The following is a 12,036-nucleotide window of genomic DNA, read 5'->3' as shown; positions in this document are numbered from 1 at the left end:
AATATATATATATATATTTATTTATTTATTACAATACAGAGTTAAAGATTAATATTTCTATTATTTACCCCATTCCCTTAAATAGCACAAAATGCATGTACTATATTTATAGATTTATTTATTCCTATTCAAGAATTCATCTATGGTATAGAAGGAGATATGATTTCAATTTATTTTTGAAGCTATTACTACTGTCTGTCAGACACCTTATTTCATCTGGTAATTTGTCGAAAATTTTTATAGCAGGATATTTACCCCTTTCTGTGCCAAAGATAGGTTGAGCAAAGGATAGTGTAAGTCTTTCTTTTTTCTGGTATTATAATCATGAATGTCACTGTTGTTTTTAAACTGGTCCGTGTTGTTGAGAACAAATTTCATTAGTGAGTAGATGTATTGTGAGGCTGTTGTAAGAATTACCAATCCTTTAAAAAGATGCCTACAAGATGTGCGACTATGAACCACATACATTATTCTAACCACTTTCTTTTGAGCAGTGAATACTTTTTGTCTAAATGTTGAGTTGCCCCAAAATATTATTCTGTATGACATCAGGGAGTGAAAGTATGCAAAGTATGTTAGCTTACTAATTTCTATATCCTCAAAATTGGCAATTATTCTGATCGCAAAAGTTGCTGAACCTAGTCACTTTAGGAGATCCAAAATATGAATTTTCCAATTAAGATTCTCGTCTATATGTACACACAAAAACTTAGTATGCTCTGCCCTGTCCACTGACTTCCGTTGATGTGTTATATTTATACTTTTTGCAGCAGAAAACTGGATGTACTGCGTTTTTTCAAAGTTTAGAGCAAGCCCATTTGCAGAAAACCAATTAATGACTTTTCCAAAGACCTTATTTGTATCATTTTCAATTTGACTTTCTTTTACTAGATTAATAATGATGCTTGTATCATCAGCAAACAGTGTCAGTTCAGTTTCTTGTTTCAGATAGGAAGGGAGGTCGTTCACATATATCAAGAACAGAAGGGGGCTCCATGATTGAACCCTGTGGAACACCTAATGTAATTTCACCCCAGTTAGATGAAGTGGCAAATTTATTTAAATCACTTGACCCATATAAGGAAACTTTTAGCTTCCTGTTCTGTAGATATGACTTAAACCACTCATTAGTTTGTGGAAGTGTTAACAATTAGATGGGACGTACACACTGCGAAAAATTTCCATGAAACTGTGGAGAATTCTGTCACACATCACCACTGCTGGTAAGAGCTGAAGGGTTGTAAGCAAAGTCTGAAGCGTGAGCCCTATGAAGTTAACTGTTGGCAACGGTGTCACCACTGTAGTTACCGCTGCGGAGTGGTTAAAGAAAAAGTTTCGTGCTGTTATTAAACTCGTATTTGAAGCGTTGACTGCTTGAGGCCTGCACTGTTCAAAAATCGGATGAAATCCCTGGAGACTCACAGCCAACACCAAAAATTATTTAGTTTTGGATTAACGGAAATAACTGCAATCTGCAGGACCTTTGCGCCGATTCTTGGCTGGATGAACCCTCTTATCGACCTTTAGTCACCAGAGTTGGATTAGTAGACAAATTAGTGGACAACGGACAGTGAGACTACGCCGAAGATGGCGAAGACGAAACTGAATCTTTCACCCTACACAGCGGGTTGTGCGTCTGTTTTGAAACTTCCTGGTCAAGATTCGAATCTGGAAGCTTCTATTTTGCGGAAAATGCTCTTACAAACTTAGTAGCCAGGCATGGCCAACGATCCACTTAACAGCTTCAATCCTGCCAGTACCTCTCGTTCACTCAGTAACAGCAATCCGCCTCCGTGGCCGAGGTCGCTAACGCACGCTTGTGCAGTGGGGCTCGACACGGGGTAATGAGGCTGAAGACAAAACAACATCCAGTCCCCGAGCGAAGAAAATCTCCGACCCGGCCGGGAATCGAACCCGGACCCCTCGCATGGCATTCTGGCGCGATCCAAATTAACCCATAATAATCCGCTCCTGCACCACGATAACGCACCCTCCCACACAGTTGCAGTCACGGTGATGAAAGTGCATGGACTGCGTTAGAATTGGTTCCTCATTCACTCTACTCTCCACGTTTAGATTCTAGTGTCTCCTCCCCAGTCTCCTCCCCACCCCTCGATATCAAAATCTGACGTCACGGGAAGGAATTCACTTCAAATGAGGAAGTCAATGAATATTTTTCAGAGTCTGGTAAAATCTATTTTTTCGAATGAATAAAAAAGAGGGAAATTCTTTGAATCGAATAATAGTCATGGATGGGGATATATGGCAAGCTGGATACAGGGATTCCAGAGGAGCAGTTCGGATTTAGAAGAGGAAAAGAAACAAGAGATGCTATTGGCCTGCTAAGAACTATAGGGGAAAGATATATGGAAAAGAGTACAGAAATCTTTGCTGTTTTTATAGATTTAGAAAAGGTTTTTGACAGAGTTCAGTGGAACAAGCTGATGGATATTTTGAAAAGGAAAGGAGTAGATTGGAAGGAGAGACGACTGATACAGGATCTATATTTACACCAGAAAGTAAGGATAAGGATTGGAAATGAAATGTCAGAAGGAAGCAGCATTGGACGAGGTGTTAGACAAGGTTGTTGCCTTTCCCCACTGTTGTTTAGATGGGGAAAGAGGAATATGTATTGGTGGAAGGAGAATAGAATGTATAAGATTTGCTGATGACATGGTATTAATGGCAGACAGTGAGCGGACAGTGAATAACATGCTCAAAGATCTGAATGAAGTTTATGTGGAATATGGGATGCAAATAAACACAGCAAAAACTAAGAGTATGGTCATCAGTATGAGACGCAGACTGTCCAATATTAATATAGGACAATCTACCATTAGCCAAATAAGTGAATTTAAATATCTCGGAAGCACAATAACTGAAGACTTGAGATGTCACCAGGAGTTGAAAACTCGAACTGCCATAGCGAAGGAGGCATTCAACAGAAAGAGGAGACTCTTATGTGGCAAATTAGATAAAGGACTAAGGAAAAGGCTTGGCAAATGTTTTGTCTGGAGTGTGGCACTATATGGAGCAGAAACATGGACGCTGAGACGAGAGGATGAAAAAAGGTTAGGAGCATTTGAGATGTGGATGTGGAGGAGAATGGAGAGAATAAGCTGGATGGGAAGAGTGAGTAATGAAAGAGTATTGGAAAGGGTTGGAATCAGAGAAGATGTCTGATGAAGGTTGTAAGGGAAACGAAAAAGAACTGGTTGGGACGTTTATTGAGAAGGGAATGCTTGCTAGTAGATGCTATGGAAGGATTGGTTTGTGGGGAAGAGTGAGAGGAAGAAGGAGATACAAGATAATAGACGACATAAAGGGAAGAGGAAATTATGCAGACCTGAAGAGGGTGGCAGAAGACCGGACAGCCTGGAGAACTACCATGTGAAAATTTGCCTTTTGGCAGAACACTGATGATGAAGATGATGATGGTGGTGATGATGATAATGATGGTGGTGATGATGATAATGATGGTGGTGGTGGTGGTGGTGGTGGTGGTGGTGGTGGTGCGGATAATATTGAGAAACAAACGAATATTTTTTATAGAAAATTAGTAGTTTTTTACTATTGTTACAGAATAGCTCTTGTACCTTCCAAACTCTCAAGCGTCTCAGAGCTGATCACCAGTAGCTGCATCGGACCGGCAGGTTGAGATCTATGTCAGATGCAGATACAGATAACGGAGGACGAGGGTAACGGCAGTCGTATCGGCTCATGCAATGTAGATCCTTCAGTAACAACTGCTTCCGCTAACCGCGAATGGACCCCCAGCGGGGCGCACACAAAAGGAAGAAATGGCACTCTTACAGGAGATGCGCTGCTGCTTAAAAAAAATACCGCAAGGAGGCTGCGACAGGCTGTACAAAGACTTGGGTGAAACGCGCAGACGAGCCGACCAATAGGGACGTAATGTCACGCGTGCATAATACACCAGGCGCAGTCTGTCAGTTCGCGTTACGAATTCATGAATGAATTACAGTCGATACGCTCAAACCGGTCCTATGCTTCCAGCAGCCGCGCAGACGTTGCGCTACGGCTCACAGAGTATAGTGCAAAAAGAGAAACGGATCTTTCTTTTTGTTAACTCACTGGGTCTACGGTGCGGTTGGTGCTTTACAAGGCATAGTGTTTTGCTCATTTTTCCGTCCGATTTACAGTGTCTAACTGAGAATAAAGCTTTCACTCATTTCACTGGTTAAACTTCTTGTAAGCAACTTTCTTGCTAACTGAGACAAAAGAGCACAGCTTAAGATCCGACTCAAATGTTTCAGTCTCTCGGTGCCGCTCACATACTGTTCATGCTCTCCTGCATACTGGGAGGTTCAAATGGTTCTGAGCATTATGGGACTTCACTTCTGAGGTCATCAGTCCCCTAGAACTTAAAACTACTTAAACCTAACTAACCTAAGGAAATCACACATATCCATTCCCGAGGCAGGATTCGAACCTGCGACCGTAGCGGTCGCGCGGTTCCAGACTGTAGCGCCCAGAACTACATGGCCAACACGGCCGGCCCCTTGGGAGGTAAATGTTTGGGTTCGATCCTCAGCCCGACAGACAGTTTTAATGTAACACGAGTTTTTATTTCCTCACCCAGCCATTTATGAACTACCGTCTGTAGCAAGGCCACGCGTAGCATGACATTGCATCACACGAGTGTTTGTTGCCAGAAAAAAAACTTGGAATCAACTGAAGTCAAATATCGGGCACTCAATGGATTGTGTTGTGACGCTACGAAAAAACAAAATCCTCCAGAGAAATTGCGTTCTTCTTTAGCGTTTGTCCCACATGCTGGCCGGGTCTGCTTTTTTGGCTCTGAGTCGCCATTTTATCCGATCTCGTGTTTGACTTGGGTGCAGGCCTGAAATCTTTAGATCTTCGTCTACAGTTTCAAGCCATCTTTGGCTAGGTTGTCCTACTGGGCGTTTACCACTTACTCTCAAATTGAAAGTAGTATTTGCCACTGTTATTGCGTCTGCTTTGAGAACACGCCCGTACCATCGTAGATGGCTATCGTCTTGTCTACTATTGGTGCTACCCCATGTAACTTAAGAATTTCATCGTTTGTGACATTATCGTGCAATATTAATCCAGGTGTTCACCTGAGCATCTTTGTTTCCATGATAGCAAGTAGCTGTTCCTCTTCTTTTCTTGAAGGCTAGCATTCTGCACCATGCAATGAAACTGAGCGGATTACAAATCGGCACACTTTCGACTTGAGTCTGTTTGGAATCTTTGATCACAGGGTACACCAGTCACAGATCGCCATTTGAGCCACATTGCTCAGGCGGTTAGAAATTTCAGTGCTGACGTTTCTACCAGCAGCAGCAATTGTGGAGCCTAGATACTTAAAAGTTCTTGTTGGGAGGTCAACATGATTGATTCTGATGGTATCCGAGTCGTTTGCATCTCCTTTACGTTGAGTCGTAAACCTACTTCTGAAAGGCAGCCATTCCAGGCTTGGACTTGACATTTGGGGTCAATCCTCGGAGGCCGAAGGCACATCATCATCACCACCATCATCATCACCATCACCATCATCATCATCGACAATGGCGGTATAGAAACGGGGATTAGCGATCATGATGTCATTGTAGCAACTACGTCTACGAAAGTTAATGAATCTGCCAAGACGTCCAGGAGAGAGTTTCTTCTAGATAGAGCAGATAAGCAGTTGTTAGCATCTCACTTAGACAATGAATTGACATCACTTAGTTCCAATAAGATGGCTGTAGAGGAATTATGCGCCAAGTTTAAGCAGATTTTAAATCGCGGACAGGAGAGGTATGTGCTTAGTAAGTGGATAAGGGTGGAAAAGACTCACCATGGTTTAATAAAGAAATTCGGAGGATGGGGATCGAACCGCACAATAACCCTGAGTTCGTGTGGGGCGGCGGTGGGGTGGATAGATTCTGTGGCCTGTTGTGGGGTTGTGAACAAAAAAAAAAAAAAAAAAAACGGTTCAAATGGCTCAGAGCACTATGGGACTTAACATCTGCGGTCATCAGTCCCTAGAACTTAGAACTACTTAAACCTAACTAACCTAAGGACATCACACACATACATGCTCGAGGCAGGATTCGAACCTGCGACCATAGCGGTCGCGCGGTTCCAGACTGTAGCGCCTAGAACCGCTTGGCCACTCCGGCCGGCGGTTGTGAACCACTGAGGGCTATGGCGGGACGAAGCCACTCCGTCGTTTCTAGGTCCCTGGTTCAATACACAATACACAATGCATACATCCAGTCTTTTGCCAATTAATCTACAACTAGAACTTTAGACACATTGTAATAAACAACACACAGTGCATCAGGTCGTTAATACATATCTCAACTGTGAACTGCAGACAAATGATGTACAATATTTTGTAACAGTTATTCATTCACAATCGTAAATATTTTGCACCAAAAGTTTCTCTAAATGTTAATATGTAACAAGAATTTTACAGTAAGAAAATAAAATAACCCACTGAAGATAGCACAAAAAGTGCTGAAACACGTCTGGCTAAAACGAAACTGAAAAGGTGTCTAGCATAATGCGGAATTCCTCGTTCTATGAAGGATAGAAGTTCAAATCCGCTTTCCGGCTATGCAGACTCAGGTACCCCGTGGTTTCTCAAAAATCACTTACGGCAAGTGCTGGTATGGTTCTTTTGCAAACGGTGTGACTGATTTCTTTCCCTGTCTTCCAGTCCGACATAGTGCTGCGTCTTTAATGACCTAGTCGTCATCGTACCGTCAGATCCATAATCTTCTTAAACTTTAGCGCCACCCAAGTCGCCAGTAGTTCCACTGTTTTGTTTTCACTGAATGCACAATAATGATAATAGCAACGCAGTCCACTGTGTAGGCTAAAGACGAGTGAATGTTGCCGAATACAACATATTACAAAGTTTCATTATAGCAGTGGGCTTCACTTCGTATTTCACAAAATTATCCTTTATAATCTGATATATGCAAAAATGCACTGTCCGTGTTGGAAGGACGGCTGCCTTGAAGCTAACACGCCACATTAATATGCAGTGGCTACAAAACTGTTGCTAGGGAACCTGGAGCCTCTGATGACAACGAAATTAAATATTTCATTCTACAGCACCAACTTTGCTGAACTTCGATACTGCTGGAAACTTCCAAAAATAATCATTTGGAGGTACTGACCCGAACGAATGGAACTTTATAAGGAATGCACGAGGAAGGAAAATGTATGGCGTGTTCGGGTTGCATTTGTAGCACACTGCGAAAGAGCTCGACTCTTGAGTTTTGATTCTGTTTGTCTCTGTATTTATACAAGAACTTCAGGACAGCTCCCGGCATTGTTCGCGTACCAAGTTGGGAACACAGATTGCTGCTCTCTGCTTTGGCAAAGGGCGGCGGTGGGTGTGCGACGCTGGAAAAGTACGGGAATATTTCACGGGAAGCTGCTTTCAACAAGTCTGGAGTTGGCTGCGTTCCGGCCATACAAGCTAACACAAAGAAAAAGAAAGAAAAAAAATCTTTTGTACGGTACTTATCACGCGAGAAAAGAGGTCGCGAGGCGTTAACACTGTAGAAATATTTCACTTTCGTGTCACAAAAATACTTCGGGTAATGTCTGACATTATACCCTAAAGAACTAAAAGTAAATAATAACTCTACGACAAGATTATTATAGCCAGCAGAGTCGGTTAGCATCATTATGTAAATTGTTGTTGATCGCACCGTATACTCGATCAATGGTTTTCAGCATTTTGTGTATATTACTCTTCCATCTACCCTTTTTTAACTGCGTTCATCTGCTTGTTACATTCCGTGTTTTATTTCTGTACATTGTGACTAAAAATCTGTATCTTCTACCAATCTATACAAATTATAAAACTAAAAGTAAATAATAACTCTACGACAAGATTATTATAGCCAGCAGAGTCGGTTAGCATCATTATGTAAATTGTTGTTGATCGCACCGTATACTCGACCAATGGTTTTCAGCATTTTGTGTATATTACTCTTCCATCTACCCTTTTTTAACTGCGTTCATCTGCTTGTTACATTCCGTGTTTTATTTCTGTACATTGTGACTAAAAATCTGTATCTTCTACCAATCTATACAAATTATAAAACTGTAAAACCGTCGTGTCTGCCTGAACACGCTTATCTTCAAATCTACCAGACGAATTTTCATGAGGTTTTCACAGGTAACTTGAGCACAGCTTGTGCAACGTATAGGCATTATTTCATTAAAATCGGATCAAGGAAAACAAAGAAATCGTAATTTAAAGTTTTAGGAGTTGGCCCAGCTTAGTAGTTCGAAAGTTTGAGTTAAGGACGGTGTAGTGCAACAAAGAACCAGTAGCTGGCGCTGTTAGTTTCGTAGTAGACCACAGAACCAGTAAATCTTTTTTACCTCAATGACTTAAGTATTTTCGAAAGTTTACGTCAGTGATAAAATTAGGAGCCACAGTTTTATCTTTACGAATATAAACTAGCAGTGAATTAACTTGGCTAGGATATATCAATTTGCTGATTTCGCTTTGTGTATTAAAAGCTTAACGAAATTGCCTTGCATAAAAAAAGACTCTGCACATAGGGGGTTCGCTTGTCATTTTGCTTTACTTCTATGTGTAACGAACAGCGCAGACTTTTACTTACTGGTACAATGACACTCCTATTGTGGTCAGTCATTTTGACGTTAAGGAGTTGCCTATGTTTTAAGAGTGCACTTTTAACTATCCTATAGAGAAGTAATAGTGTGCTTCTGGATGTTCTACCGAGTTGTATTTTCCATTTTCTGTACAATACTTCTGCGACCGAGTCAATCGTCGAATTATTGTGAAGAAAATGAAAATAACTCGGCAGAACTCCTGAAAGTACACTATCGGTCAGTCGCGCCGAGAAAGTTTGAGAAATTACACATAGGAACATACTTTTAAAAATTTCCAGAAGATGTATACACGCGCACTGGAGCGACGAATGAAACTTCGTACCAAGAACGAGAATCGAACCCATACCTCCCGCTCACTAGCCAGAAGCGCTAACCACTATCTAGCACGCCTCCCTCCCCAATTAAGAATTTCATCGTTTGTGACATTATCGTGCAATATTAATCCCAGGTGTTCACCTGAGCATCTTTGTTTCCATGATAGCAAGCAGCTGCTCCTCTTCTTTTCTTGAAGGCTAGCATTCTGCACCATGCAATGAAACAGCGGATTAAAAATCGCCCAGCTCACTTGGTATTCCTCGTAAACTCGAACAGCAATGCAGAGGCTCTCCAACTATACTGAAACAGCATCACAGCGTTGATAGAAACGGGGGATCCTGCCTGACACCCAGGTATAGTTACTTAAAAAAAATAAAAAACATGGTTCCAGAGACGTTTTCAAGTCTCAAATATCTGTGATGTATATATACACACTGAAACTACTGAAAATTCGTAGCATGGCCGGGATTCGAACCCAGATCCCCTTTTCACTAGTCAGATGCGCTAACCACTACACCACCCGGGCCTCACTGATTTAAAGCACCTACGCCTGGGTTTTAGGCAGGATCCCCCGTTTCGTTCGATGCTGAAGTGCTATTCCAATATAGTTGGACAGCCTCAGCAGTGTTGTTAAGAGTTTAGGGGGAATTCCACGTGGGCTGAAACGTGCATGGGAATTTAGGGTGGAGGTGTACTAGGGTAGTCCGTGCAGTTATGCAAAGCCGCTGTCCCGGATTGGCGTAGTGGTTAGCGCATCTGGCTAGTGAGCAGGAGTCCTGATTTCGAATCCTGCCCCTGCTAAAGATTTTCATTCGTCACTTCAGTTCGCATGTATACACTGTAGATGTTTGAGATTAGTCTCAAGAATCATATAGTTTCATTGAACTTTAGAAGAGTGATTTAACTGTGTAGTGAGATGTACGTGATCGTAGGCTGGCCTGATGGTAGTGTTTGGTACCGAAACCGGTAGTTATTTGACAAAATAAAAGTGCGACTGTACACTAAGGCAAGCAAACGTTTTTTCTAATTGTGTTAGCAGCTCTTGCAGGCGACAGTATGTCGGGAATTTGTAGTGTGTCGACCTGTAAGGGGACTGCGACGATATTTTAAGCGGATTTCTGACGGAAAAAGGAGTCTGCGTCTATGTGTATATTGTTGAAGCCGCATTTGGCTGGTACCGACCTGGACCTGGAACATGGTGACCGTGTCGTCGAGCATCTGCACCCTGACGGCGAGCATCTTGCCGGCCTTCTTGGGGGTGGCGGGGGGCGTGCGGGAGCCGCCCCCGTCCACGCCGGCCGGCGTCGAGTGCGAGTGCGGCAGCTTGGCGCCGCCCACACCGCCCCCCGACACGCCCAGCCCCACCCCCACGCCGCCGTCGCACGAGCCGCCGCCGCCGCCCTCCATCGCTCAACAGACGTCACGAGCTGGCGACTGCCGCGCGCCCTGCAGCACGCACAACACACACGCTTACTCACTAGCACGTGTGGGACATTATCAGGGTCAAGAGTTGGTTCCAACACTGGAACAACCCGCCTAATGCGGTATTTTTCCAACTTACTCTCTCTTTATTCTATTCATTGTACCAGGCATTTTTTCACAACTGTATTTTTAAACAACTGTTTAAAAAATATTACAATAAGCTTAGGAAAAGACACTAAAAGTGGTAGACGAGCTATGATATTTGGGCAGCAAGATTACTGACGTTCGCCAAAAGCAAAGAAGATACGAAATAATGACTGACAACAGCAAGAAGAGCATTTCTGATAAACAGAGATTATTTAACACCTGATCTACAGGTTCAAATGGCTCTGAGCACTATGGGACTCAACATCTGAGGTCATCAGTCCCCTAGAACTTAGAACCACTTAAACCTAACTAACCTAAGGACATCACACACATCCATGCCCGAGGCAGGACTCGAACCTGCGACCGTAGCGGTCGCGCGGTTCCAGACTGAAGCGCCTAGAACCGCTCGGTCACACAGGCCGGCTTCTGATCTACAGGCTGATCGTGTATGATTCCTCGGCTTTTTACATCTTATAGCTTCAAATATACAGGGTGTACCAGAAATGTTGCGACAAATTTCGAGGTGTCGTACAGGCTGTCCTAAGAAAAAATCGGGGATAGGAACCCGTGTCCGGAAATGTCATCCAACGGCGCTGCACAGCGTCGAAGATACAGGCGCCAGCGCCTGCCATTAGGATACCCCTTCGGCAGCAAACATTGCTTTGTACGCTGAAAGTCGCAGGCGGAATGTCTCGCTGTTGTTTGTTATTCAGTGAACGCGATAGATTGCCACGATCGCCAGTGGAGAAGATGAGTCTAGAGTCTAGCTGTTGCATACATATGCTTTGTCTCACATGAATGCGATTGCTCTGCTCCCTCGCCGGATGACGGTTATGGACACGTGTTTCCGTCGACAGTTCATTTTTCTCGTGCAGTACGCTTTTCGATATACAGTTACACAGAAACAAGTTTGTGGATAACGTCACTGCTGAATGCTTGACCACCCCACCCCTGAAACTGTCTAGCACATTAGAACTGTGAGCAGGATGGAGACTCGAATGACTCTGAGCACTATGGGACTTAACATCCGAGGAGGTCATCAGTCCCCTAGTCCGCCCCCGGTAGCTGAGTGGTCAGCGCGACAGACTGTCAATCCAAAGGGCCCGGGTTCGATTCCCGGCTGGGTCGGAGGCTTTCTCCGCTCAGGGACTGGGTGCTGCATTGTCCTAATCATAAACATTTCATCCCCATCGACGCGCAAGTCGCCGAAGTGGCGTCAAATCGAAAGACTTGCACCAGGCGAACGGTCTACCCGACGGGAGGCCCTCGTCACACGACATTATTATTATCATCAGTCCCCTAGAACTTAGAACTACTTAAACCTAACTAACCTGAGGACATCACACACATTCATGCCCGAGGCAGCATTCGAACATGCGACCGCAGCGGTCGCGCGGTTCCAGACTGAAGCGCCTAGGAGCGCTCGGCCACACCGGCCGCCCGGAGACTTGAACTCGAGACCTTTGCCTTTCGTGGGCAAGTGCTCTACCGACTGAGCTACCCAAGCAC

At 43.7% G+C, this 12,036-nt stretch overlaps 1 protein-coding gene across 1 annotated transcript in view; it reads right to left on the bottom strand.

Annotated features, from left to right (window-relative positions):
- LOC124774947 (FERM, ARHGEF and pleckstrin domain-containing protein 1) overlaps positions 1–12,036 on the bottom strand; it is a 754,047-nt gene that overhangs the window by 423,924 nt on the left and 318,087 nt on the right. The window contains exon 2 of the mRNA XM_047249656.1: positions 10,141–10,404. Within this exon, the coding sequence (XP_047105612.1) occupies positions 10,141–10,365 (225 nt within the window). The 5' untranslated portion in view covers positions 10,366–10,404. The remainder of the gene's footprint in view (positions 1–10,140; positions 10,405–12,036) is intronic.

Source organism: Schistocerca piceifrons, chromosome 2 (genome assembly GCF_021461385.2).
Source record: "Schistocerca piceifrons isolate TAMUIC-IGC-003096 chromosome 2, iqSchPice1.1, whole genome shotgun sequence".
NCBI lineage: Eukaryota > Metazoa > Arthropoda > Insecta > Orthoptera > Acrididae > Schistocerca > Schistocerca piceifrons.
The sequence above is the reverse complement of the archived record's forward strand: the minus strand, read 5'-3'. Positions and strand labels throughout refer to the sequence as shown.